The sequence below is a fragment of the Trichoderma virens genome, assembly GCF_000170995.1.
Source record: "Trichoderma virens Gv29-8 chromosome Unknown TRIVIscaffold_90, whole genome shotgun sequence".
In the NCBI taxonomy this organism is placed as follows: domain Eukaryota; kingdom Fungi; phylum Ascomycota; class Sordariomycetes; order Hypocreales; family Hypocreaceae; genus Trichoderma; species Trichoderma virens.
Genome location: NW_014013659.1, coordinates 1,044,161 through 1,070,542, shown reverse-complemented (window position 1 = coordinate 1,070,542; position 26,382 = coordinate 1,044,161). Strand labels below are relative to the sequence as shown.

At 51.5% G+C, this 26,382-nt stretch overlaps 10 protein-coding genes across 10 annotated transcripts; 4 read left to right on the top strand and 6 right to left on the bottom strand.

Annotated features, from left to right (window-relative positions):
- Positions 1 to 751: 751 nt before the first annotated feature.
- TRIVIDRAFT_41156 (uncharacterized protein) lies at positions 752 to 1,831 on the top strand (the record flags this gene model as incomplete). Its single annotated transcript, XM_014095400.1, has 2 exons — positions 752 to 797; positions 879 to 1,831. The coding sequence occupies 2 exons, from the start codon at positions 752 to 754 to the stop codon at positions 1,829 to 1,831; spliced, it is 999 nt and encodes a 332-aa protein (XP_013950875.1).
- A 242-nt stretch (positions 1,832 to 2,073) lies between these two features.
- TRIVIDRAFT_41535 (uncharacterized protein) lies at positions 2,074 to 3,634 on the bottom strand (the record flags this gene model as incomplete). The annotated part of the gene is made up of 3 exons (XM_014095399.1): positions 2,074 to 3,209; positions 3,271 to 3,552; positions 3,607 to 3,634. 3 exons carry the CDS (start codon positions 3,632 to 3,634, stop codon positions 2,074 to 2,076), a joined length of 1,446 nt encoding a protein of 481 aa, XP_013950874.1.
- Positions 3,635 to 4,200: 566 nt separating this feature from the next.
- On the top strand, positions 4,201 to 6,360 carry TRIVIDRAFT_56869 (uncharacterized protein; the record flags this gene model as incomplete). Its single annotated transcript, XM_014095398.1, has 2 exons — positions 4,201 to 4,511; positions 4,575 to 6,360. 2 exons carry the CDS (start codon positions 4,201 to 4,203, stop codon positions 6,358 to 6,360), a joined length of 2,097 nt encoding a protein of 698 aa, XP_013950873.1.
- Positions 6,361 to 6,964: 604 nt separating this feature from the next.
- Positions 6,965 to 9,132, bottom strand: TRIVIDRAFT_40355 (uncharacterized protein; the record flags this gene model as incomplete). The annotated part of the gene is made up of 7 exons (XM_014095397.1): positions 6,965 to 7,209; positions 7,289 to 7,457; positions 7,554 to 8,185; positions 8,269 to 8,450; positions 8,579 to 8,643; positions 8,913 to 8,984; positions 9,046 to 9,132. 7 exons carry the CDS (start codon positions 9,130 to 9,132, stop codon positions 6,965 to 6,967), a joined length of 1,452 nt encoding a protein of 483 aa, XP_013950872.1.
- A 1,582-nt stretch (positions 9,133 to 10,714) lies between these two features.
- On the bottom strand, positions 10,715 to 13,334 carry PKA1 (camp-dependent protein kinase catalytic subunit; the record flags this gene model as incomplete). Its single annotated transcript, XM_014095396.1, has 5 exons — positions 10,715 to 11,128; positions 11,237 to 11,614; positions 11,672 to 11,925; positions 12,045 to 12,844; positions 13,148 to 13,334. 5 exons carry the CDS (start codon positions 13,332 to 13,334, stop codon positions 11,101 to 11,103), a joined length of 1,647 nt encoding a protein of 548 aa, XP_013950871.1.
- A 2,144-nt stretch (positions 13,335 to 15,478) lies between these two features.
- TRIVIDRAFT_87873 (uncharacterized protein) lies at positions 15,479 to 17,253 on the bottom strand (the record flags this gene model as incomplete). Its single annotated transcript, XM_014095395.1, has 4 exons — positions 15,479 to 16,741; positions 16,800 to 16,870; positions 16,956 to 16,979; positions 17,041 to 17,253. The coding sequence occupies 4 exons, from the start codon at positions 17,122 to 17,124 to the stop codon at positions 15,976 to 15,978; spliced, it is 945 nt and encodes a 314-aa protein (XP_013950870.1).
- A 1,137-nt stretch (positions 17,254 to 18,390) lies between these two features.
- Positions 18,391 to 18,921, top strand: TRIVIDRAFT_92423 (uncharacterized protein; the record flags this gene model as incomplete). Its single annotated transcript, XM_014095394.1, has 2 exons — positions 18,391 to 18,525; positions 18,632 to 18,921. The coding sequence occupies 2 exons, from the start codon at positions 18,439 to 18,441 to the stop codon at positions 18,797 to 18,799; spliced, it is 255 nt and encodes an 84-aa protein (XP_013950869.1).
- A 317-nt stretch (positions 18,922 to 19,238) lies between these two features.
- TRIVIDRAFT_127939 (uncharacterized protein) lies at positions 19,239 to 20,441 on the bottom strand (the record flags this gene model as incomplete). The annotated part of the gene is made up of 1 exon (XM_014095393.1): positions 19,239 to 20,441. A coding segment is annotated over one exon (1,203 nt), but the record flags the coding sequence as incomplete, so codon positions are not given.
- A 747-nt stretch (positions 20,442 to 21,188) lies between these two features.
- TRIVIDRAFT_120125 (uncharacterized protein) lies at positions 21,189 to 22,065 on the top strand (the record flags this gene model as incomplete). Its single annotated transcript, XM_014095392.2, has 2 exons — positions 21,189 to 21,367; positions 21,465 to 22,065. The coding sequence occupies 2 exons, from the start codon at positions 21,189 to 21,191 to the stop codon at positions 22,063 to 22,065; spliced, it is 780 nt and encodes a 259-aa protein (XP_013950867.1).
- A 247-nt stretch (positions 22,066 to 22,312) lies between these two features.
- Positions 22,313 to 26,361, bottom strand: TRIVIDRAFT_40938 (uncharacterized protein; the record flags this gene model as incomplete). The annotated part of the gene is made up of 4 exons (XM_014095391.1): positions 22,313 to 22,339; positions 22,410 to 23,697; positions 23,887 to 25,966; positions 26,118 to 26,361. 4 exons carry the CDS (start codon positions 26,359 to 26,361, stop codon positions 22,313 to 22,315), a joined length of 3,639 nt encoding a protein of 1,212 aa, XP_013950866.1.
- Positions 26,362 to 26,382: the final 21 nt, after the last annotated feature.

Here is a 26,382-nt window from a genome sequence, read left to right as displayed (position 1 = left end):
AGCCCCTGAGTTCAAATACACACAGACTTGAGCCTAAATGTACGGAGCAGTGGTACAGTATTGAAATTTGAAAGTAATCCATAAACACATCCATAATCTACCTTGGGGTAGTATTACTCCATAAATCGATATTATGGGCATTAACACCGTCAATCCTTCCGATACCAGCACCCAACCGTCAACCATCTTAGTGGCGGCGAGGGCGAAAAAGTCCGGGGCACAGCTGAAGGGTGAGTCTCAAGTGATGAAACATCGTCGGCTGAGCCATTATTCATGCCCTCCATCCAGCTCACTGAGTCGGTCGGTCAACCAAATTCAGGAGCCCAATGCATTTTCCTTTCCGTAGGCCGCCGTCTTGACTTCCAGATCCTTGTCCCTTTTTTTCGTCCTATTTGTCCCATTGACGATCCCGCTGGGCAGCAATCGTTACGGAGACAACCGTTTAAGGGGGGGGCCAAAATGGCCCTTTTTTTTCTGACCTCTTCCTACTCGTCTTATTTATTTAAACTTGGGCCAACTTGAGATGTAGAAAAAAAAAACACTGACCTATCTTTTCTCTCATCCCCTTTCCTGAAAACCTGCCAGCCTGGCAACGACCTGGGTGGCCAGAACTTTTTCTCTTCTCTCGCGACCCTTCTTTTCACTCTTCTTTTTCTTTTGGCCACCTGCCACCGCTAGTGCTAGTAAACTCTTACTCCTGGACGAGCAACCCGACAAAATGTCCAACATGCTGGCTCTCACGCATCACAGCATGCCCCAGCCGCCTCAGGACCTGACCATGGCGGTCTTGGGCTGCGGTAAGTCTTAGATATAATGAAGCCTTGCGTCGCTTCAAGGCGGCATTTGTTCATTCCTGGGCTCATGCGAAATGCTTGTAGGCACCATGGGAATTGCCATCCTCAACGGCATCCTCACCTCCCTAGTCGAGATGCAAGGCCCCAAGCCGCTGCAGTCCGGCGCTTCTACGCCTTCAGAGGAGGTTCCGCGCTCTCTGCCGTCTCGCTTCATCGCCTGCGTGCGGACCCCGGAGACGGCCAAAAAGGTCAAGAGTGCCCTGTGGGAGCACTCGTCCGTCCTCAAGGTTGTCCGCAACGACAATCTTGCTGCCGTCCAGCAGTCCCAGGTCATCCTGCTGACCTGCAAGCCCTACATGGTCAAGGAGATTCTGGGCGCACCTGGCATGGCAAAGGCCCTGCACGGCAAGCTTCTCATCAGTGTCTGCGCCGGCATCACCGTCGAGCAGCTGGAAATCGCTCTTCACGGCGCTGTCCCGTCCAAGGACCCTGAGGAGGACGGCCGCTGCAGAATCGTGCGAGCCATGTGCAACACGGCTGCCCTCATCAGAGAGTCCATGACCGTCATCAGCGCTACCGAGCCTCCCTTGCCCCAGGAGACGGAGACGCTGGTCACCTGGATCTTCAAGCGCGTCGGCGATGTCGTCTATCTGCCCGCCCGATACATGAACGCCTCGACAGCTCTTTGCGGCTCCGGACCTGCGTTTTACTCTCTGTTCCTTGAGGCTGCTATCGAAGGAGCCGTCGCCATGGGTCTCCCCCGGGCTGAAGCAACTAGGATGGCAACTCAGACCATGAGAGGAACGACCGGTCTTATCCAGAGTGGAGAGCACCCGGCTCTTCTCAGAGAGAAGGTGTGCACTCCTGGAGGCTGCACCGTCAGCGGTGTTCTCGTACTAGAAGAGGAGCGTGTGCGTGGAACTATTTCCAAGGCTGTGCGGGAGGCTAGCTTGGTTGCCAGCCAGCTTGGTAAGAACATTCAGGCTGCTAATACCGCAGCCCCGAGAAATGACATCCATCAACACTACGATGAGTAGATATTTGGTCTGAGGAGGTACTGATTTTTTCCTATTTAATGATTGTTCTTAATGAAGAGAGAGCATTTAGCATGTCTTGCTTGCTCGGGTTGCCCAGTTATACAATAGAATACATAGAGTCATTGTTTTCTCCTAAAGCATCGTATCAAGTTTTCCCCCAACGCCTGCTATTAATTTACCCTGTCAGCCTCGCCCACTAGGATCCAGCTCAGTTTCGATATGCCACAGCCTTCCCAAGGACTTTACTCGTCATCCACTCTAGCCTTCTTACTAGACGTAGCCTCGACCAAAGGCTCACTAGGTTTCCGCTTTCCATTAGAAGCAGTCGAATGCTTCATAGCCCGATCATGTGCCGCTAGTATTCTAGCATATTCTAATTCAACGCTACCTAGCGTTTCTGACAGTTTGTCGATCCTCTCGGCAACATCTATTTGGGAAAGAACTTCTTTGTTATGGCGATATAATCGCTGCTTGACAATGAGCTGCCACAACTTTTCTTTGTGCTTGTCCGCAGCTGTAGGAGACGGAACATAGCCGTCCAGTGACATGGTTGGACGAACCGACTTTGGAAGTTGAGACATCAAGTGCATTTCCAAAACCCGAGAGAACTGCCGGGGCGCAATCTTGGCCTGTAGTCGAATCTTTTCGAGGTTTTCCCCACCAGCGATAAGTCTGGGCAGGGGCCCGGATTTGGGAACAGTCACTTTGGTATCGAGGCGAAGCTCTCTGAATTCGGGCATGGTTCGCAGGAAAGCCAGGTCGCAGGTGTCTCGTAAATCGTCAAAGGCTTCATTGGGATTTTCAACTGTGAACTCGTGCGTCTGCGCGTGACCGTGGTAGTACTTGAAGACGGTGTTATATAGGCGCGCGCCACTGCCCTTGCCCTGGAACGGTGGAAGAATGACAAACTGCGAGAGCCTTGTCCTGCACGGAAGCTGAGACAGGTCCATGTCACCAGAAGGTAGCTCCCAGGTTTCCGCTGGGGAGGTTGGCGGCGTCGGTAGCGGTGGGAAATAATAGAAGCGGTAAACTGTGGCGAAGCCCACAAAGGTGTACGCGCTCTTCTCCGAATCATCAACCGACTTTTGCTTGCGATAGAGGAAAAAGAGAGTCCATCGATCAGCATCTGATAAATCCAACTCTGCCGAGTCCGACTCTGGATCGTGGCCGATGTAGGTGCCTCCTTCGATAAATAAGGGAACCAGGATTTGAATTCGGCTGTTCAACTGTCTGACAGCAGGGTCGACAAGACTTCCCTTCCAGATTTCATACTGGCCATCGGGACCCTCGAAAGTATCGTGCAGCGTTCCGGGAGGAGACCAGTTGTCGCCAAGTTGTTGCGAGCTGTTGTCAAAGTCCGATCCCTTAACAAAAGCAACTACAATAGGATTAGCAAACGCCGATTAAAGGTAGAGCATCCAATGTCGAGTAGCGCAAACCTTTTGGCAGATGGCCACCCTCTTCCAGGATCTCTACAACATCGGTAGGTTCATGCTCGCCAACAGCCTTCAGTTTTTTGCTGTACGCAAGTCGCAGGTGCGGGCGCATATCATTGGCACGATATCGCAGGTGGATCTTCAGGTCCTTGTATCCCAATATTTTCTCCTCGTCGCCAAAGATGGGATACGTGAACTTGGGATGGAACGTCGCAATGGTCTTGAGGCCCGATTTTGACGGCGCTACAAGGCTAATGTTGAGCGCTTCGTTGGCATCTTGAAGCCCTGTTCCACGGAGGTTAGCACGAGAGGGTTTCTGAGGGCGAGATGGAGGCTCACACTCTGCAAGGTCAGGAAGACCGGCCATGGCCAAAGGAAGGGAAAGAGAAGAAGCGCTAGGTTCGAAGGTACAAGCTGGCGGTTGCAAATATGATCGCAGAAATTGAGAGTGCCTCCAAGCAAACAAAGAAAGAAAGAAAGAAGAAAAGAGAGTCAAGGCCGTGTTTGTCGCAACAAGGCTGGCCAGCTGCAATTTGGACCTTGGCACTAAAAGCAAAGCGCGTCTGCATGCATCCATGTAACGCGATTCAATTAAGCTGCTGCATCTGTGGCTGCGTTGATGCCCCAGATTCAAGGCAGAAACAAGTGCCCAGGTACGGTACTCTCCAGTCCATCGTTTTATTACGTCACGCATGCTAAAGTCACCCGGTGGGTCTGCGAAACCCATCCAAGGCATCTCGATTGTCTCTGGTGGACATAATCCGGCCTTGGCCATACAAAATCACCCAACAAGGCGGCGGCTTGTTTATTGTCTTACGTGCCTTGCAGCAACTGCTCCTCCAGCGTCGATACGCCCTGCAACTGCGTCGCCGTCCTGCAGCATCTGCCATATGAGAGCGCATATGGCGTTCGCCCCTGAACCCCCTCTTCGCCATGCCTGAAATTGCGAGCAGTCCAACGCCAGTTGGCTCTTTTATCTTCTCATCCATCGCCCTCCTGCTGGTGTCGCTGGGAGTCCTCCTCATCTTGCGCCACTATCTCCCTCTCCGAACCACGCCGGCCTTCTACATCGTCCCCATCTTCTTCGCCCTGTGGCTGCCCTCGATACTCGTCCTCCTGGTTCCGATAGACCTTGCTTCCAGCGCCATCACCGACGATGTGGCTTCGCGGGGCATCTGGCTGCCTCAGCGCGTGGTCTTGGTGCTGTGGCGCATTACATACTGGTTGACATTTTGCTTGACATGGTGAGGAGAGAGACTCTAGACTCGGTGTTGTGGTTGTAACCGTTTCTAACTCAAAACTCGCAGGTTCATCCTCCCCATCCTCGCCGAATACTCCGACACTGGCTACCGTGAGCCCTATGATAAGCTGATGTACTCTCTCCGCGCCAACGCGCAATTCTATGCCATGGTTCTAGGAGCTGGCGCTGTCGGCCTAGTGTACATATTCGCCTCCTACGAGTTCTCCTTTACAGCTCTCAAAGCGCTCATCATGGCTCTGTCTTACTGCTGGGGTCTGATTCTTGCCATCTACCTGATGGGCCACGGGCTGGTTTCCATACCACGGCACCTGCTTCGAAGCGGAAGTATCAGCGGCAGACTACGGAGATTGCAGATAAAGGCGCCTAGGGTGTATGAGAAGATGGAGGACTCTCTCACGGGCGTCGAGGAGGTTGAACAGCAGGTTTCCGAGCTCGGCCGCCGAAAAACGGGAAGTGCCGCGGCCTTCCAAGATTGGATTGAAGAGCTTCAGGAGATAGCCAATATTCCCGAGTCGCAGCCCCGGTCAGGGCTTCTCGATTCAACGGCACCCGCCCAAGCCGTCCCGCATGTCATTACCGAAAAATACTTGGCCGATCTAACACGAAAGCTCGTACGCGCACGGCACTCACGGTCTCAATATGTTGGAGAGTGGAACCGATTGGTGCAAGAAGCTGCCAACCTTCAGACAATCTTGGACTCGGTCGCCTCCAAGAAACTAGACTTTGGCAACGTTTCTCCCCACGCCGAATTCTGGGACAGGGTAAAGATACTCACGCCGTATTCTCGATACGTTTGCTATTATTACATCTTTCCCTATACGCGAATGGCCTTTGGTGCGCTGTTAGCTCTGGCATCTGCTTGCATTGTCTGGTCAGAAATCGTCAAGTTCCCTTTCCCTAAGCTGTCTATTATTCGTGTTAGCGTTGTCCACCACTGGGTTGGTGACAAGGCCCAGGTCGGATTCGCGGGACAGGTCATTTCGGCATTTTGGATTTGCTACATGTGCGCCGCTGCTCTTTCGTCCATGACCGAGGTCAAGGTATGGCGCGGACGAGCTCTCGTGAAGCGAAACACCGGACACGAAGCGGCATTCTGGTTCGCATCGCAAGTGGCAAAACTCAGCGTCCCGCTCTCATACAACTTCCTCACCTTCTTGTCAAGCGAGGTCTACCAGAAGACCATCTTCTACGAGTTCCTCGGACAGTACGTTGATGTTACACCCCTAGGAAAGTGGTTCGACAGTTTCTTCCCCATCGCCCTCGTAGTGCCTGTCCTGGCTGCCACTTTCGGGCTGTACGGCAAGGTCAAGCGCGTATTTACGGGCGTAGACATTATCGAGGATGAGGAAGATAATCCCACGGGCTACGGCACCGGTAATTGGCGCGAAGGCCGTGATCTCATCGCCAGAGAATTAGGAGGCTCAACCCAACGGCGCAGCGGTGCCGCGGCTAATGGGGCTTCGAGTCGAGCAGCTCCAATTCTGTCCATCCCTGCCATCCAAGACTCGGCTGCCACACCATCGAGATCGCCGCTACGATCCCCCGCCAGCAACAATCGTAGACCAGGCCAAGCACAGCCCCGCTTCACCGATGAACCACCCGAAGATGACAACATCTTTACGATCCTCGGACATCGCATGAAGAATACGGTCGATTCATTCGAGACACCGCAGTGGTTCCAAGATCTCGGACAGGGCATCAAGAAGCCCAAGTGGATGGGTGGAAACGATGCTCAGCCCGCCAACGCCGGCAGTGGGAGCAACAGCAATGACACCGGCACCGATATAAGAAGGTGGTTCGGAGGGGGCGGCGATAGCCATATCCGCATTTGATTTCAGAAAGCCTCTTTGTTCTTGCTCTTCTTTTTTTCCATAACTTCTCTTGACTACCATTTAATGTTCCATCGGTCTATCTTGGGTATGGATGGCATGCCTTACCACCGCATTGTCATGGAGTTATGGTGCTTAATATCTACGGTTTGGTGGAGTCTCTTTTTTTTTTTACCTCTTAGTATCCTAGAACCATAGATTTCATGTCTATTCTTTTTCTCTCGAGCGTTCGAATACCGCCGCCAATGATTTTCTTGTCAAAAAGAGAACTTCTGGTAGTGTCAATAATATATATTAAGTTTTATTGCAATTTATATGCGTCACTTGCTATCTACGTGATTACTTTCTGGCATACAACCTACCTGGGTATGAATCCAGTCCCAGCTTTTTCACAATCTGCCACCAAATTTCGATACCCCTTGGAAACTACATAAATATACTCGCGTGGAAAGCAACCAAAACAAGCAGATATATGCCCGCCATTCGTAAAATTCGTAAAAAAAAAAATAAAAAAAAAAAGTAGTAAATCATTACCGTTTCGTCATCCATGAACATAAAAGCGTCAAAGAAGCAAAACTAGGGGCGGCCGTCGTCGTCGCCGCCTGCTCTAAGCACTGATCTGTTTGCTGCGACTGTTCCAGGTATGCGTTTTGCTCATGGTCCTCTTGCGCAGGGAAGTCAAAATGTTCATCTCCATCTGCTCAATGTCGCCCTCGAGCTCCTTGTCATCCTTTTCGTAGCGGCGCTCCTTGCGGCGGTCGTACCAGAGCCAGAAGCCGACGATGATTGCAGTTAGGGGTATAGTGATGATGAAGTAGACCCAGAGCCAGTTGGAAATGACGGGGTCGGCACCTGCGTGAGAAGAAAAGAAATCGGTTGTTAATTTTTTCGTCTTGTGGTTTATGCTGAGTGGAAGGGGGGTGAAACTAACCGGCTTGAAAGTTGAAAAAGGTCATGCTAAACACCGAGGCGAGGTACGTGCCAGGTAGGAAGAGGGCTCCCATGAGGGAGATTGTCTTCATGGCGGTGCTGTCTCGCTTGCTTGCGTGTGCAATGCGACGCTGCTCTCCGGCGATTTCCAGGTTGAGTCGGGCCTCTCGCTGAGAGATGATGTTGTACAGCTGAATTGAGAGCCATTTCATTAGTATAAAGGACATAAATAATGCCAGGGATGGGGGAAATATGATAACACTTACCGCCTCTCGCTGTACTTTCAATCTCTCCAGCGTAGTGTGAATATAATTCTCCAGCCCCTTAAGCTTGACCTTGTAAAACTCCAGCCGTGCAAGAATGCTCCTGTGCAGCTGATCGATGGTCTTCCTGTGCGCAATTTCTTCGTCCGTCAAGAAGTCCTTCTTCCAATCCAGCCAGGACACCTTGAAGCGCTCCATGCACAGCTCCATCTCCCTGACCAGCATAAAGTAAGCCTGGGGTCGTTTCCACATGACATGGCTATGGCACTCGACCAAGTCGCGATTCAGCCCGTCTACAGATAGTATCCCGTCCTGGAAATACTGTTCCCCCTCCTCGACTTCGTCGCGCATGCTGACTGCGTTCTCCAGGCGGCGCAACCAGTCGCGCGCATCGCGCTGCTTCTCGTCGTTGGCGGGCGAGAGATCGTGTGAGAGAATGATGGTGGAGAGAAGCATCGGGTGGCCAACTTGGCTGCAGCACCCGCGTAGGTGTTTAAGAGCTTGGACAATGTCGGAGCTGGGTGTGCCTTTGATGAAACCTGTGGTAATGCCGGTTTTGAAGGAGTAGGAGAGTATCATTTCCCAGCCGCGGGTTTTGCCCTTTTTGCGCACATCGGATTTGCGGTGCACGATTTCTGTATTTTGGAGGTTAGAATAGAAAAGAAAAGGAACCTAGTTTTATCGTCGTCAAGATGGTTAATAGGGGGATTTCACATACGGAGATGGGGATCATCGTCGTCCTGGTCATAGGCGCACCAGAAGAAGGGCCCAACCACAGACGACGATTCTATGGCGCGAAAGGGCAACTTGAGCGTCCTGGCCATGGACATGTACTTGTCCTTTGGCAGGGAGATGACTCTTGGCATGAATGTGTCCTTGTGCTGAGCATCTTTTTGGATGCTTGGTGTGCAGATGTTAGCTCGATGTTGACATGTTATTGCAGGGGGTGTCAATCACAAAGATTACAAAAGAGAATCAACAAATCAGGCAGGCATCAAGAAAGACATAAAAGAAAAGAAAAAACTCACAGAAGTCGAATGCCGCTCAAGAGCTTTGTGCCCTCGCGCATTTTCTGCGGCGGTTCAAAGGCGCCCTGGTCAAGCTTCATGTCAGCCTCACACTGTGATGTGATGGTCAAAGTGCCCAAGCTCCCATCCCATCTCATCCCATCCACCTCATCCCATCTCAACTTCGTCCAATCCCCATCCCATCTCATCTCATCTCATCTCATCTCATCTCATCTCATCTCATCTCATCTCATCTCATCTCATCCACATCTTCATCTTCATCTCCATCAATGCCTTTCCATCTTCAAAGAACAAACAAATAAAAAGAAACGACGGCATCCGTCTCTGCACTCACCCTTCGGTTCAGAAAGTTCTCAAACTCCGACATGGGCAGCGGATGCTCCTCCACCGAATTGTATAACGGATCCTATCCTCGGCATCAGTCGCCGTCTCGGAAACAGCCAAATGCATCTCCGCAGGGCACTCACAGAGTAGTTGAAAATCTCCACATAGCTCGTCTTCTCCTCTACCACGCGACACTCGTCCACAAAGAACTTGAACATGTACTCGTCCATCTTGGCCAGGCCTCAACTCCTTTCAAACGTAGCCCGCGCAATAGCCTCCCAAAAACCTTGCCCCGTTTATCCTCGCCGTAACGTCGAGGGATCCTGAAGTGACGGTTGATTGATTCCTGCGGCGCAAGACGATGATGGGGTAATTGGCCCCCAATGCCGTTGTTGTGATGGAATCACTGCGCTATATCGCCGAGGCCTCCGACCAAACACAATCAATCACGTTCGCTATGCCGCTCCGCTAACGAATAAGACCAGCCGCTTATAGAATGACAAATAGACAGTCAAAGACGGAATAAGCCGATCATCAATCACTCCCAATCCATGAAAAAGAAAAGAGAAGAAGAATTAGAAAAGAATGGAAAAAGGGTAACCCATCAACTATCACGTAGCACGCAGTATTCCCAGAAATAATTCCCCGCTCCCGTGCGAAAAAGGGGAATCAAGCCATACGAGTAAAAAGTCTCAAAAAGGTTACATGTAAAAGAAGAAGGGGAGGAAGAGGAAAAAGAGCCAAACGGAAAAGAGACGACAGCATCTGTTTCGGGCACCCCAGCCTCGCGACTTCGGCTGCAGCACCGCTACGCAAGCAAAAGGTCACCCCGAAAAGCCTCCATGCAGCAGCATCCACATAAGACGTGCTACCTTTAAAAAAAAAATGTCCATAGTATATGCAAGCAGGGGGATCTATCATATTTGCATTGAACCGAAAAACCCCACGTCAGCGAACCAAAAGCCCAGTTGCCAGCAACCCCCCTGTAAAAAATATAAAATAAAATCAGGTAAAATACCTACAAAAATACAAAAACACACACAGCGAGACAGATACTCGACAGACAAAAAAAAAAAAGCCCCTACCTACTAGGTACCAAGGTAAAACCGATATGCAATCCATTATGGAAGCGTACTGTATCGCCCTCCAGACCGCTGGAACTGCAGCGTCACTTAGCGGCTCCGCACAGGGGAGGGTAAAACATCCTTCAACTCACCTACCGAGTAAGCTACAGGGCAATCCATCTCGGTATTACGGAGCACTTAATCTATTCCACCGCCTTTCTCCGCCATCTTGGGCCATCGAGACCATACGATCAGCAGCACCAGTTTTTCCCATTGATTCCTTGCTCCCCTTCTGGGGCTTTGCCATTTCTGCAGCCAATGCAATCAATTGATGATGCAGCAGACCCTTGGAAAATCTCTGCATGCCCTGTATCAACAACATGGATGTACGTGTGCCCATTACTGTACTGTACCTACAAGGTACACAGCATGCACGCGTCAGACTCGCATCATGTACGATACATCGAGGCAAGGTACGAGGGCAATTCCTAGCAGAGGTAACACGCAAAACTGCTCAGACAACGCCATAAAAAGTAAGATAGGTATAGTAGTAGGTAATATTACTAGTACCAAGGTATAATGAGGAGCACAAGCAAAAAGCACATCCTCTCAGGCTCAGCTCCTTCAACAACAACAAGTCCCAACTCCTGAGACAAGCCAAGTATACAATGTGCCCCCTTCTCTCCCTCTGCCCGCCCACTCGTAGCCCCAAAAAAGAAAAAAGAAAGAAAAAAGACAGGAAACAGGTAGAGAAAGATGAAACTGGATATACAGGTGCGTCGTATAGTTGGCTACCGGGCGAGACAGTTTTTGGCCTTGCAGCATCAAAAACAGCTCCCCCCCTCCCCCGAATACACGTTTTCCAACACAGACTCCAGGTCGAAACGAGCCCCCCAAAGACCAATCGAACCACCCTTTCCAAAGAGACAAGAAGGAAACCCATCTCCAATGCATAGCCCATCACCAAGACGCAACTAAACAAATGGCCCATCAACCCGCATCTTTTACATCCAAAAACAAACCAGTAAAAGAGCAGGCATTGCTCCTTTATTTTCCCCTTGGGCCACGCATCCAAAGCCTCGTCGTCAAGTCGTCAGCGTTTCCGCGTATGCCCGGATTTTGAATATTGATCCCTTAGAATTCAGTAAACAGGTTGCCATACCTGTAAGAATAGCCCACTCGTTAGCCACAGAAGCGTCTCAGATACATGTATATATGCGTGGACGCAGGGGAGAAAAAAAGAAGAGGGGGCAAAAAAGACATCACTCACTCGTCATGGCCGCCTGGACCCCCGTACTTTTCAGGGTCCTCGGGGTATCGGTCAAACTGGCTGGCATCGCCGGATCCAGCCTTGACTGGTGGCGTATACGGCGCATCAATGTCTTTGCGCGCCAACCGGTCCCATGTGACTTCTGCAAACCACGGATGGTTCTTGACGTCTTGTGAGCCTCCAAACAGGTTGCCCAGTCGCTTGGTCAAGTCCGCCGTGATCAGCCGCTCGAGCAGGTTCTGGGCATCCGGGTTTATATACGCCGGGTACTTGACCTTGCCCTTGAGAATGTTTTCGTATATGCGCATGGGAGAGCCGCTGTCCCAGAACGGCGTGTATCCGCAGAGCATCTCGTATATCAAAATCCCGAGGGACCACCTAGACAGGAATCATCAATCTTGTGTATCATGCAGGCCCAAAATCACCATCACTCACCAGTCTACAGACTTGTTGTAGCCCTTGTTAGAGACTACTTCAGGAGCCAGGTAATCTGGTGTTCCGCAGAGCGTCCATGTCTTGTCCGGCACCCGCTTCGCGAAGCCAAAGTCGGTGATTTTCAGGTGTCCGTGCCGATCCAGCAGCAAGTTTTCGGGTTTCAAATCGCGGTATATAATGTTTTTGGAGTGCAGGTATTCCAGTGCCAACGTGGCCTCGGCGGCATAGAACTTGGCGACCGGATTAGGGAATCGCTGTAGTTGAGGGAAATCCAGCAAGTTAGCCAAAAAAGCTCATAGCCAAACTAAGCAAGAAGACTTGACGCAAAAAAAACACTCGTGGAAGACAAGGTAGATGGGTGGATGCTTCATACCCCAGATTTTCTTAGTAGCGAAAACAGCTCGCCGCCCTCGACAAAGTCCATGACCATGTAGAGATTCTTCCAGTCCTGAAAGGTACCCCACAAGGTGATGAGGAACGGGTGCTTGACGTCGCTGAGCATGCGGCGCTCGTCGTTTGTGTGCTCGACCTGCTTCATCTTGACCACCTGCGCCTTCTTGAGCACCTTGACGGCGTAGAAGCGCTGGTTGTGCTTGGACTGGACCAGGTGAACGCGCCCGAAGCTACCGGTGCCGAGCGTTCTCAGGATCTCAAAGTCGCCCAGCGAATACTTGCCCTTGGTGACGCGGGGCTGGGATAGCGATACGCTGTGGCCATGGTGGATCTGCTGGTGGTGCTGCTGAGGCTGCTGTTGTTGCTGTTGCGGTTGCTGTTGCTGCGGCTGTTGTTGTTGTTGCTGGTGAGGGGGATCCAGCTGCATTGCCGACGACAGGTGCTGCTGCTGTTGTTGTTGTTGTTGTTGGAGAAGCTGCTGTTGCTGCAGCTGGGCATTGGGGTCGGCCATCTGGGAGCCTATGGTAGCGGTGGTCTGATACGGCGAGGGGGCGTAGCCGTTGGTCGAGCCGTCATTCTGGGGCGAATTGATGAGGTTGCTGATGCTGGGGAGGTTCTGCGAGTCGTGGCCCGGCGCGTACGAGTGAGGCTGGACGTTGACGGGATTCATCGTCGGCTGGCGGTCCGGGTCAGGAGCAGCGGTGGGAGGAGCGGCCGTGGCCGAGTCTCGCGCGGCGGTAGCGGCAGGGGCAGGGGCGAGAGCTGATGCTAGATCCGAGGCTGGCAGAGACGATGCTGTCGAGGTCAAGGTCAAGGTCGAGCCCGGCGCAGGAGCTGGCGTGGAGGACGCGGGTGCGGAGGCGGGAATGGGAGTGGATGCGGACGGCGAGATGGAGCCAGGCGAGACGGGGACGGTGCCTGGACCTGGAGCTGGAGCTGGAGCTGGAGCACCTGGTAGAGCACCTGGGAATGCACCTGGAGCGGCGTGATTGCTGTCGCCTGTAAGTGTCGCTGCGCCTGTGCCTGCGCCTGTACCTGTAGCTGTAGTGGCAGTGGCAGCAGTGGCAGCAGCGGCGCTCGTACTCGATCCGGGCGTCACTCGCGGCTGTGTCGATTCCAAAGGCCTCGAGCCCGGCGTGGGTGCGACGGGGCTGGTGGGGTTGGCAGCGCTCAAGCTATTGCCGTTACTGGTGCTGGCCTTGGCTGCTGAGGGGTCAGAGCTGCCCTCCTTTGTCCGCTTCTTCTTGAGGAATGAGCCGAAGGAAGGCATAAGGCTCGATTGAGGTGTTGTGGCCGCGGGAGGTGCACCAAAAGAGAAAGAAAAAATAAATCCAGCGAGACCCAGGCCGCAAACAGGGCGTGGGGAGCGAAGGGCAATTGGGTTGAGGGGAAGCGCTCGACTCGATTGAATTGAGCACGCTGGTTCCGTTCCGTTCGCGCCGATCTGACTGAGCTGAGCTGAGCTGGGAGGTACCTCGTAATCCAAAGCAATTGGGGGGAGTTTGTAGCGTCTTGTCGTTGAAGGATGGCGGGCTGGACACTGGCGTATGGTGCTATTTAGGCGGGGGAGGAGGCTGCGAGTGGCTGGCTTCAGGGGCCGAGGCAGACGAGTTGAGTGCTGAGGGCTCAATTGGAGCTCTTTTCGTCTGGACCTTTATTAGCGTCTGGTCTGGTGCTCCCTTGTCTGTCCTGGGGCAAGTACCGGTCAAGGGAAAAAGAATTGGGATGGATCCAATCTGATGGGCCGGCAATTGGCGAGTCTGATGCAATGGAGCTGTGAGAAGCAATCTATCCTCAGAATGCGACAAGCTGGCGATTTGCTCTCTGCGCACGTACCGCCTGTGTGCTCGAGCTGGACAGCTGCGTTTCCCAGCAACTGAGGCGGCAACAACAATAAGATTGATGCGGCAGAACGGCACTCGGCTGCCTGGATCGGTTGCGGTGCTGCGAATCGAGACAATCGGTTTGGCGAGATTTGATCAATGTCCCTTGCGCTTCTTCGCCTCGGTAGTTTTTCTGTCCTTTTTTTTTGTCTGCTTCTATACTCCGTATTTCTTCTCTCTTTCTTTTTTTCCCCCTTCGAATTGAATGAGTCCCGAATTTTACCCCTCAAGGTTCCCTTTTCGTCTGTTCTCTCTCTTGCTCTGCTTCTTCAGCAAAGTTCCTCCGATCAAGTGCTCAGACCATGCGCTGCACCCGACTCAATACGAAGCCCCCAAAGCAGAGCAATCAGCTACAAATTCAATGGAGCCCCACGGCAGTCCTCGGAGCAATCGATGGCTGAAACACAGCAAATTTCGTTGCCGAATTGGCTTAATGTTGTCGTCGGGCTTTTTTGGGGGGGTCAAACGTCCGATTGAATCTCTTTGCTCGAAAGCTTTCATAGACAGACAGGAAGCTCCCTTCTGAATGACCGTAGCTGTATGCGTACCGCCCAGTTTTTTTTTTTCTTCTCTCCCTAGAGCAAGCAAATCGCTGAATAAGCGATCGTAGATGTATGATGACGCTAGGTGTGGTTTGCGTTCTCTCCAGCCGAACTAATGATGCAAGATGATGATGCCCTTGAGCATGAGCGAGATCTGGCCTGGAGGCTAATGTCGATTCGACAAATGGATATGGAATGAAGCCGTTTTTAGCTGTTGAATTGGGTACTTTTCTCTTCTTCTTTATTCTCTTTAGTATGTTTTATTTTTCCCTTTCGCTTGGCGGTGCGATTGTGTCCCGGAAGCAGTCGTGGTCCCTCTCAGCAGGGAAGATCGCCCTCGCCGAACCAGCCGTTGATGTAAATCACACGAGCTAAACCGCCACACTATGCGGGGGAGGTCAGATTCAGCTACACAAGCATTCACAAAAACCGGGCAACTCTCATGTCCAATGAAATAAGGCCGGGATGGTTCGGCGTAAACGCATAATCAGACACGGCCTTGCGCTCGGGCTAAGAAGCTATTAAACTTGAGAGAATGAATACGAAAAAAGAAACAAAATAGACAAGGCAGCTCAACCAACCGATGAGACGGTGAAGGGAGACCAGCCAGGACGCACGAGCTTTAGTCCCAATTCCAGTAGTGTAGCCAAGTTGTTTAGCTACACCTAGCTCAGACTTTCTTTTCCCCTCATTCTTGACTCGTTTGCTCAAATGGCCATCCTATTGTTTGACGCCGTCAAACTCTGAATTGCACAAAAATGTAGTGCCTTCTAGCTCCGGAGAACGACGGGCCCCAGACTCTCATCGGCCACGAAATGAAGCACTTGATTTCCCCCAATCTCTCCAATGGACAATACCATAGCAACACACTCCAATCTAAAATAACTTCATGGTTAATTCCTCATCAATGGCAATAAATTTGGGCTAAAAAGCGATGGGCATAACAACTCCCTACTCCACAGCTATTGCTTGCAGGAACTCTACCCTGTAGCTTTTGCAATATCCATAATTTTGTACTAAGACGATTTGGGACAGCTATCTTCTTTTCGCCATGCTCCCTTTTGCTCAACATCTTCAACAGATCATCAATCATCAATTGGCAAATGAAAACAGAAGAGTATAGTTGAACCAGTAAAGACGTCTTTTCGCTGCTAAGAATGCGCTCTTACCCACCAATCAATTTCCTCCGCCTCCTTGCTTTATTTCGTGCTAGCATGATAGAACCCACCACCCCGTGCCAGTCAAGCAATACATCAATGACCCAACTCCCAGCACAAAAGTAAAACCCCGACAACAGACATGGCCGACATCCAATACTAGTATGCTTTTTATGTGGCAACGACGTCTTCCCGCCTACCCATCGACCGTTTGAATTATATGATCCCTTCGATAAGGCCTCTGCCTGAGTCAGTTTCACGGGTGAGTTCACCACATCTCTCACTGTTCATCCCCCCACAAGTTACAAGTTCAAAACAAGCAGCCCTGTCTAGAATCTGTGGCTCTTGGTTCTCGACCTGTACGCGGTAAAGCCCGCGTATCCACCGCCTACCACGAGGAAAAACAAAAAGATCTTGGTGAAGAACCAGGTCCAGCTTCCGCCGCTGGCATCGCCACCGTTCTTGGCCTTGAACTGGTTCCTCGTGTTCGCCTTGCCGGGACCGTTAGCAGCCGGGCTGCTGTACAGGTTCTTGGAAGTGATGGAGATGATGTCGTGGTGGTCGCTCAACTCGCCAGTCTCGGCGCTGAAGCCCAGGTAGGCAATGTTGGGGATCGCAGGGGGGTTGTCCACCTCGAAGCACACCAGCCAGTCGCCCACGGTCTTGTACTGGAGCTCGAGCTTGAGGCTCTTGTCTTGGAAGTAGGTCAATCGCATCTTGGTGGGAATGTTCGAGTGGCGAAGACCTCTGGCCGAGCAACCAGCCAGCTCCGTCTCCTTGCCGTCATTGTTCTTGTCGTAGGACTTTTGTCCGTCTCCAAACATGGCCATGACATAGGGAAAGACGACGCCAGGGCGGTTGTTCTTGTACGTGTCGACAAAGATACCCAGGCCCTCGAACTTGTCGGCGTGGCCAAAGACGGGTCCGAGCTGGCCTCGCTGCTTCGTGATCCACATGGCGAAGCCATCGCCATAGAGCTGGTTCTTGCCGTGGATCTTGAACTCAACCTCGATCTCCCAGTTTGTCGCCGTCAGAGGTACCCGTGAAAAGAGCCAGCCGTTTTGCGAAGGTCGATCGGAAGTGAGGCGGATATATCTGCAGCACGGTTGAGCTATTGCATCGTATAGTGAGAGTGTGCTGGACATGGACGTACGAGTCTGTTCGAATGATTGTATCACCACCAAAATCGAACCATCGGCTCTGCATATCAGAGTCCAGGTAGGGCTGAATATAGTAGAAAACCAGTTAGCTTCCCATTGCTTGCCTTTGTCCTCTTCCCCCCTTTCCTCCGCATCGACTTGCGACTGACCTGTTCGAGAGTGTGCGTCTTGAGCTGCGCGCCGTTCGTTAGCCCACAGCAATTCCTGCGCATTCCATGTCCGAAATCAACCAACCGTTATGCTTCTAAAGTCGTCCTGGGCCGCCGCAGTCCACGCAAACGCCGTGGCGAGCGCGGCCGTCAGCGAGGAGAGCCGCATCTTGGCGCGATTGTGACGCAGATTGATCCAATGGTCGGGCAGTCGGCGAGGTCAGTTGGAGATCAGCACGGGATCCGATACCGCGCCTCTCGTCGTCAGGAGTTGTGGTGTCTTTGGAATAACAAGCAACAAGCACCAGCCAGTGATGCAGTTCACATGGGAGGTTCCGAAAGGCCACAATTCGTGTTAAGCCCGCGACACAGTGCTATTCCTCAACGAGCTAGACTGTGGAGGCCCGGAGGTATCCGCCCTTACTAGCACCTGCTGGAGCTGCGCCGGGTGCCTTGGTACTTGCAGGTATATTGTCTCTGACAGGTATGTAATTTGTAGTGCTCGGGTCACCTCATATCAGTATTTCGTGCTTCTTTTCAGCTGCAATAGCTAGAGGATACATCAATTGACATCTTTACAGTACAAGAGACTAATTCTGTTGGAAATTCCTTGCCAATATTGAATCATGTATCGAGTACTGGTACTTGAAGGAGACAACTTCTGCGCCTGTAGTGGGGCACCAAACACTGTGCTGTCTCAGGACATTGTTTGAAGCACGAGCTCTCGAATACTGGTATGTGATCCGTAAATGCAATCTGCGAGGAGCAAATACTATTAACTACCTAATTATTGAGATTTAAGCCTTGCCACAGCTGCTTTAGATCATGCATTTTGCCATGTCTCGATTAGGGGTCACAACTCCTTCTAGGCAGGCAGTCACATGCCAGATACCAGGTGCCATTTTTCACAAGACCAACATCACGATGCGAACAATACAACCAGAGGACCTTATTTATCTGAAACAATATATCGACCAGGTGGAATAAAAAGAAAAAATCTTGTATTTGATTTTTGTGTCTAAGAACAAGCAAGAATCTCTTAGTAGGTATGGAGTACAATATCTGCCAGCAGCTTCATATACCCCAGCTTGTAGTATCTGAGACAAGTTAGCTAGCGCGCGAATGAGTACCTCTATGCTCATTATAGAATACGCTGAAGCATGTGGCGTTCAAAAATAGAAGATAAAAGATATACATAATTTAGACATATGTAAATAGAGTAAATATAGCAAACATAGGTAGGTAGAAGAAGAAAAGGTAAAGATTCGTTCCTCGTATCGTCTTACTTCACAATTCGCACCTTGACCAAACCAGCCGCACCGCCTCTCCACTAGCCTGCAAACGCCACACTCCAGCCACAGCGATTTTGCAACTTCTCGAATCCTCAGCTCTCCAAAATCTTTCTACCAGGCCATTCCAATCGAAACCAATCCTCCTCCAAAAAACAACCCGCCCAATCTCTCTCTCACACCCCAATTCCAAAATGTCCGACTCCGCCTCCATCAAGCAATCCGTCATGAAGCAGGTCCTCGCGGAAGCGAACCTCGCCAACGCCCGGGTCCTCATCGAAGTACGCATTATCCCCCACCTATCCACCTCCCTTCCTATGGAGATTTAGCAATAAGAAGAAGAAGAAGCTAACAAGATCTTTCTTTTTTTCTTCTTCTTCACTATAGAAACTCCAAGAGAACTGCTTCGAAAAGTGCGTCCCCAAGCCCGGCAGCTCGCTCTCCAGCAGCGAACAGACCTGCATGACCTCATGCATGGAGAAGTACATGGCGGCCTGGAACCAGGTCAACGCAGCCTACATCAACAGGATACGACAGGAGCAGGGAAACAACTAAAGATTCAATAATTAAAAGAGAGAATGATAAATGAATGGAAAGAAAGGCGAGAGGGAGAACGAATAAAATCCGAAATTAGATAATGAACGAACGAGCTAAAACTGTATGATACTGTTCAGGCGGGTGAATGGGAGAAGGGGGAAAAAAATAAACTGGGAAAACTATGCGAACAAGGGTCTGTCTATCTTGGGCCTCGAGTTTTCCTCAGATGAGGTTTTGTATTACTATTCTTCGAATTAGAGTGGTCTTGGGTGCCATGGCGCGGATCTCGGGACGGGATATAGAATATTATAAACAGGATCATCCACTCTGCCTCCTGGAACAATGAATTGCTCTGCGACTCATGTATCATAACATTCCGTTTGGGTATCTATATGTATATATGTATGTGCGTATATCATCGTCCTTACCATCACTCCGCCGCAGCCCCAGCAGCCTTCCTCTTCTCCTCCTCCGCCGCCCTCTTCCTGGCAAGATACCTCTCCTTGGCCCCCGAAATCTCCCCCTCCGTCTTGCGCGTCTTGGCTGCCCGCTCCACCTCCTCCCTTTTTGCCTCCTCCGCCTCTCGCGAGCGCTTCAGCGACACTTCCAGCTGTTCCGCAAGCATCCGCGACTGCCTCTCCCTCATGGCCTGCTTCCGGCCGAGCTGCTGCCCTGTGATTTCCCGGCGCTCCCGCTCCGCCGGCCGGTCGGCTTCTCGCTGCGCTTCGACTTGCTTCTTTGCGCCGACATTGAGGCCGCCCTTGAGCAGTTGTCGCTTGTCGACGACCTGGCCGTCCTCGTTGACGGAGATGGAGGCGCCCTTTTCGTTGAGCTCCTGCGCCGCTCTGGCATATTCTTTTTCTTTATCATCATCAGCTTCTCCTCCATCCTCTTCATTTGCCTCCGTTGGGCCTCTCTTGGCCATTTCCTCCGCAGCCCGAACCGTCTCCGCATGCCTCTCCTGCTCCTTATCTAGCAGCTTCCGGTAGAAAGACGCCATGCCCTTGCCCTCATTCTTCTTCGATTCCTCCTCCTCTTTCCTGCGCTCCTCTTCCTCCAATCTCTTGTTCTCCTCCTGCTGCTTCTTGTATGCCTCCGTCACGAATTTCTCCTTGTCGGCGAACTCGTCTCCTTCTGCTTCGCGCTCCCGTGCAATCTTCTTCTCCTCGGCAATCAGTTGGTCTCGTTTCCGCACGTCGGCCGCGCGCATCAGATTTTTCATGTATTTTGGTTTCCGTTCTTCGTCTTCCTTGGACTTGTTTTTCTGTGGCTTCATGGAATCGTATATAGAGTCGTACTCGTAGACGCTGGCGTCCAGTTCGGTCGCCGCCTCTGCATTCTTGCGGGAGGAGAGAGTGCTGGCGAGGTCGCCAAACATTGCACTTGTTTGAGGCTTTGATTTCAGCTTTGGTGGTTCAGTTACGAGGCCCTTTTTTGATTTGGGACCCTTCGTTGAATCCGCTTGTGCTGGCGTTGGTGCAGACGTGAAATCATCCAGATCTCCTCCAATTTCTTCAATTTTGGAGTCTCCGGCAGCCCCTTCATCGTCCGAGTCATTGTCATGGCTACTGAACATAGGTTTTGATCTCGTAGGCACTGGCTTGGATGCGCCAGGCTTTTTCGTCAGGTTGAGCCCGAAGGCCAGCTTTGGTTTGTTCATCGCCTCGGTAGGAATTGAATGCTGTGATGAGATGGGGAATTGATCGACCTAGATTTGGTGGTATAGAAGCAAGTGAAGGGGAGGATCAGCAAGTGTGTGTGTGTTTTAATTCCAAATCGATAAATTTTGGCTAAAGTAAAGAGTAAAGAAATGCGACAAAGGTTGAAGCTGTCGGCGCGCCCAAATGCCGAAGCACCAAATCGACTAGACACGCGCCAAGCGGCTCCGCAATTTATCTCTGAATCCAATCCATATTAACAGTTCGACCAAGTCAACGATGACATTTTTGACAGGTCCCGGGTAGGCTGCTCGCAAAGTATAAGGTGTGAAGCAGCTCGAGTTAGCCACAGACGCACTCATTACAGAAGGTAACAGCATTTCCCATCCATTTCAAATATTCTCCCGCTTAATAAAACCCCCGGCGCCTTTTTCAACAGCATCCCCCCCCCCCATGTGGCGACAACAGCCAAAACAGCAGCTGTCATCTGCCATGACGTGATTGGCCCCCCATGTTGTTTCTCCCACGGCCAAGTCGAGTATGTAATCCAAAAGCGGCGATTAAACTATTAATACTCCTACTATATGTATTCAGCCTAGGTTCCAAGTCTAGTAGATACTGTATCTCAGATAACTAAATACCACAAGACCGAGCCCTCTCATGCCCGTCACGAGGACAAACCGCAGGTCTATTTTCACCTCGAGTTCCAGTTCCAGCTTCTGATTCTGTACATCTCGCAACTCGGAATCATGGAATATTGCAGTACCTGCACAGGCAGCCTTGCCTCGTCTCCGCCATATTCGCAAGACGCCGCATCTTTCCCGCAGGATCGGAGAGTCGAGTGCTGTTCCCGAGTTATCTGCGCAAAGTGTATGCAGGTTAGCCACAACTTGATGCCTCTTATCTGCCACTGCATGGCGCAGCAGCAGTTACACCAGCTCCTCAAGGCCCTTTTCTAATCCGCGCAATATCATTTAGAGCAACCCGCGCTTTGCATCCTACTGTCCCTTCTGCCAGGTGTCAAGCACGCCCTCGCCGTTACCGCAAGGCCTTCGGGATCCTCCCTTGTACACCTCGGTCCCAGGTCTGGGGTCCAGATCCATCCCGGCTTCTGCTCCTCCGCCACCGTACAAGTACACAGATGATGCGCCTGCCAAGGGCAGCAAAAGCACCCCCGAGCTCGATGAGAAAGCTGCCCAGGACGACACGCTCCATTTCTTGGACCATGACCACGACACAGTCCAGTCGCTGTCGCTGCGGTACGGCGTGCCCCCCGCAGCGCTGCGGCAGCGCAACAATCTCACAAGTGATCACCTGCTAGTCGGCCGAAAGACGATCCTGATCCCCGGCGAATTTTACAAGGGCGGCGTTAGCCTGTCTCCTCGGCCTGTCGAGGGCGAGGAAGAGGAGCGGAGAAAGGGTAAAATCCGGCGCTTCATGACGGCTTGCAAAGTTGCCGACTATGATTACGCTGTATTGTATATGGAGCAGGCCGGGTATGATATCGATGCTGCCATCACTGCTTACATGGATGATGAGGCCTGGGAGAGAAGTCATCCTAACCAGAGGAGAAATGCCGAGGCCAGCAAGGTCAAGAGTCGTGGGCTCTTCTGGAGGGGCTTGTAAATATGCCGCACGGTTTCTGGCGCAGGTTTCCATTCTTTGCTTTTGGAGAAACGGGGACATTAGAATTTCGTATTTCATGTAAACGTGCAAAACCTGCACGAGCATCATCTTGGATGCGTTTTGCCTAGCCTGATGGGCATATATCATCCTGTATGTAACGCCATCACCCCTGAAACCTACTTAGTTACACAATTCATTGCCATATATCCACATGATTAAAGAAAGAAAAAGAAAAAAGTCAAGGCTCTTAAAAGGCAGACCGAGTTCGGATGTCCTAAATACCAAATATTAGCTTGTGTTCTGCCTTGATACGATATGGCGTAGCGGGGAAGATGGTGTCTCACCGATATTTTCCGCTCAATTTCTCGGACAGAGCGGTCCAGCTCCCCTGCAATCATTTGCTTCTTATCATTCGGAAGCAGGGCGTATCTCTCACAAAGATCACCGTCGATGATGCCTTTCATGGGTGCATAGTAGCTGCGATACATTAGGTGGTCTCGGCCCGCCAGTGGAGGGTCTTCGGCCCTCATGTGCTGTTCTAGACTTTGGAAAAAGTCTGTATCTTCTCGCGTAATAAACGGAATCAAAACACCAATCGTGCCCATAAGTCCGCTCCACAATAGGACGTCCTGCCCTCCAACTACCAGGCTGGTTTTGGCAATGCTCGTCGGAATATCCTGGGTGAAGAGGTGGCACATCAAATCCAGCCGATGAGAAGTTCCGTGGAGATAGTCCCTCGCGTTGAGCAGATGAAGTCCTGCTTGCTCCTCGTCGGCTTCTTCACTGGCCTTCTGTGGAGAGCGTACGATGAAAATGTTGCCGAATTTGTCTCCACCGGCAACAGTCTCATAATCTACCATCGTTGTGCAAGTCGTCCACCTGGCAACGGTGTCGTCCACGAAAGGAATGAGCTTGTTTGTTGATTGCTTGTAGACAGCATAAGTTATGCCTTGTTGCACGTCTCCGACAACAATTCGGCTGCCTTGCGTGCTAAGGGAAATAATTTGCTGCGGTGCGACTTCGGCTTGGGCCTTTCGTAGCAGCTGCCGCATGCCGAGATCGTATATGCGCAGTGTCTTTCCAATGCCCACTAACACTCGTCCTTGGAAAGGTATCATCGCCATGGGGGGCTCCTCGACCTTGGTCTTATGGATGAATACTAGACCCCTACCATCGCGCTCGAACCGGTAGATATGGACGAATGCGTCAGAGAAACTGCGAGGGTTCACGACCATATCTTTACCGGTTCCAACGACCAGGAAGGTTTCGTTCTCCTGACTGGCAAAGGTGACGATGGCTACGCTGACTGCGGCCTCGTTCTCCTCCAGATCTATTCTTTGCAGAACTTGGCCATCTTCGGCCAGAGGGTCAACAACGCTGATGCACGAGGCCCAGCGTCGGTTGCCTCTTGGGTGCCCAAATTCCTCTGCAGGAAGAATCTTGGTGTCCCCATTGACACGTGCTGGGTCGGCAAGCAACTTGGCACAAAGCTCAGGGGCGAGAGTGTGATTGTCCGCCTCAATCACATAGAAAAGGGGATGATCCGGATGTTTCACCATCTTCTTGGGTGTGTAGGTCAAGGGAATAGAACTCTGGATGAGTGTGTCCCCAAGTCGATCGACAGAGAAAATCCTGGAAATCATCAGCATCTGCAATGGCAGGTTTCAAGATGTCAAAACAATATGGCTGATTGAGTGCTTTTCAGTAGGAACAATTGGAAAAAAAATGCGTAATAAGAACCTCATAGCCCGCAGGCTTGGATCCCATATTTTTCATCATTTGGCACGATAGGTAAAGGGGGAAGAGATGTCTATCACTTACCGCAAAGTTTGGCCCTGAATACCCACGATGCCTTCTTCGCATTGCTCGCTTGTAAAATTCCAGCCCCATTCCAGATCAACATAGTTGAGGGGAGTGACGACAAAAGTCTTGGTTATGGGATCGGCATATCCCAGCCACGGTCGAGAGCTTAGACCAAGTACACAGGTCTTTCCCTGGACTGTTACCTGGAATAATCTCACTTGCTTCGGCCCCAAAAACTTCTGCCGTGTGTCTGTCAACTCGCCAGTAACTTCGTCCAACACTGTTCGCAAGTAGACGCCTGAGTAGAGGCCGATGTGCAGGTAGAGCGTGGAGCCGCCGGATGAGGAGTCTTCCATGGAAATGATGGCGAGGGAGGTGGGTGCTGCCGTCAGTGCTTGCACCGACTTGTTTTCGAGCGTAGACTCCGGGTCGAGGCTCAAAATGCGAACGGTGCAGTCGTCACAGCCAACCGCAAGGAACGAGCTTCGCAACCTGCCTTCGGGAACTTCGCCAAGACTCAGGCAAGTGACTGTTCCAAACATTTCTTTCTTCTCGTCATATTCCGCCAGGGAACCGTCATCATCCATCTCGAAATAGACGATTTCACCAGAGCTTAGGGCAATTGCCACTTGGTGGGCGTTGGTTGATGCGGCCACGATAGACCGGTGCTGAGGGGCATCCCACTGGTTGACTTGTCCATTACGGATATGCCTAATACCCTTGGGATGGACCTGAATTAGACCATCATCGCCAAGCAGCTGGGCAGCCAGGGTCGGGACACTGGTGAGGAACCCAGAGTCGCTGACTTCCTCCACCGTCTCTCCTATACTGAGGACAAGAGTCCCGTTGGTGAAGGAGAGGACAATGTAGGCATCGTACTGTTCAGTTCGATTCAGTTTCAGCGTCCAAACGGCAGATGGAATGCCCGGCAGCTCAGAGGACACGATCTCATTAATCTCAAGCCCGTGCTTCAGTGTCCGGAATGTGCTTCGAGCACCATTGCCACAGATGGTGTAGATTTGAGGCGCGTCTTCGTTGGTCAGGTTGGCAACCTTGCAGTCAAGAAGAGGGTTCATGGAAGGAATGCTCTCGACGAGGACGAGGTTTTCCAATGGTCGGGGATAGAAGTAGACAGGGTTATAGGAGGCCTGTGCATCGACGGGAAAGTCATCACTGGTAAACTCCAACTCTTCGTCATCATCTCCAAGTTTTTCAAACTGGTAAAAGGAGAAATTGCCGAACTGACTGGCAACATAGAGAAAGCCGCTCTTCAAGATGCAGAGACTAGCTGCAGCTGGAACAGTATCAAAATACTTGATCTTGAGCCTTCTGACCTCGCCTGTGGTGTTGCCTTCGTCATCCTCTACCATGTCGATTGTGACCTTGAACATGTCGCCGTCTTCTGTCTGCAACAAGAAGAAAAAGGCACCAGCACTGCCCTTGAGCTTGTGCATGACACCGGAGATGATGGTACGCTTTCTGGATGGGTCTTCCGTTGCTCCTCGTCGGCGAGGAATGGGTACTCTGAAAGCCTCTTGGTTGGAATGACGGTAAGTGATGTTTTCCTCACCGCAAACCAGGACGCCACTGGGCCCATCATTGCCACCAGGTACTTGGAATAGCAGCGAGGCAGTCGAGTCTACTGGCTCTGACCACTTTCTCACAACGTGATTCAAACCGAGATCAAGCTCGTAGTAGACCAGCTGAGTTTCCAGCTCTCGCATTGCTTCCCCCGTAGCATCTTGGTCCGCCTCGGTATAGTCCATCTCTAGGGCTGCAAACACGGGATTGGCATATCCAACGTCTAGTGCCACCATAGAAATCACCAAGACACCAGGTTTGTGAGCCTCGAGGGGCGAGGAGATTGTGAGCTCTGCCTGAGAATTTCGATTGAGCACGTATACGAGCTTGTTCTTTTCAATAGATGCAATGAGACACGCGCGCCCTTTGGGATCACAGGCTAGATATTCTCCAGGAATAACTCTTCGCACGCCGGACTTTCCGAAAGTCTCTAAATGCAGCTTGGTGAATCGATTCTCTTTCGGAAGATACTCAATAATCGTGATCCGACCAGAGTCAGTAGCTAAGATTAAGTAGTCTGGAACGTGACATTAGCTCATTGGTCGCGAAATGGTAACAGCCTCTAGCTCCACTGGGGGTGCAGGTTTGGTAGGGTGCGTTGTAAAGCTTTTTTGTCTTCACCATCACTATGTGGCCCCTCTAAAAAAAATGAGAGCTGGGTAACTCACCCTTATTGCTGCCCGCCAGGCGAAAGGCCGCCAAAGACCTGATAATGCCAAAGATGTCATGAGACAATAGGGTGATGACCTTGCCCTGCGACGGATCAGGTCGTAGGAGAGCCAACCGTGACCCAGCACCCGTGATGATGAGCTGCTCCTTGGTGCCCGCAAACTGACCCAGAACCGCTTGGACGACATTGGTTGGCGGCTGGATCGTCAGCGAGTAAAGGAACATGTTAGAAGTGGTCGCCATGTTCCTGACTGGGCGCAGTCA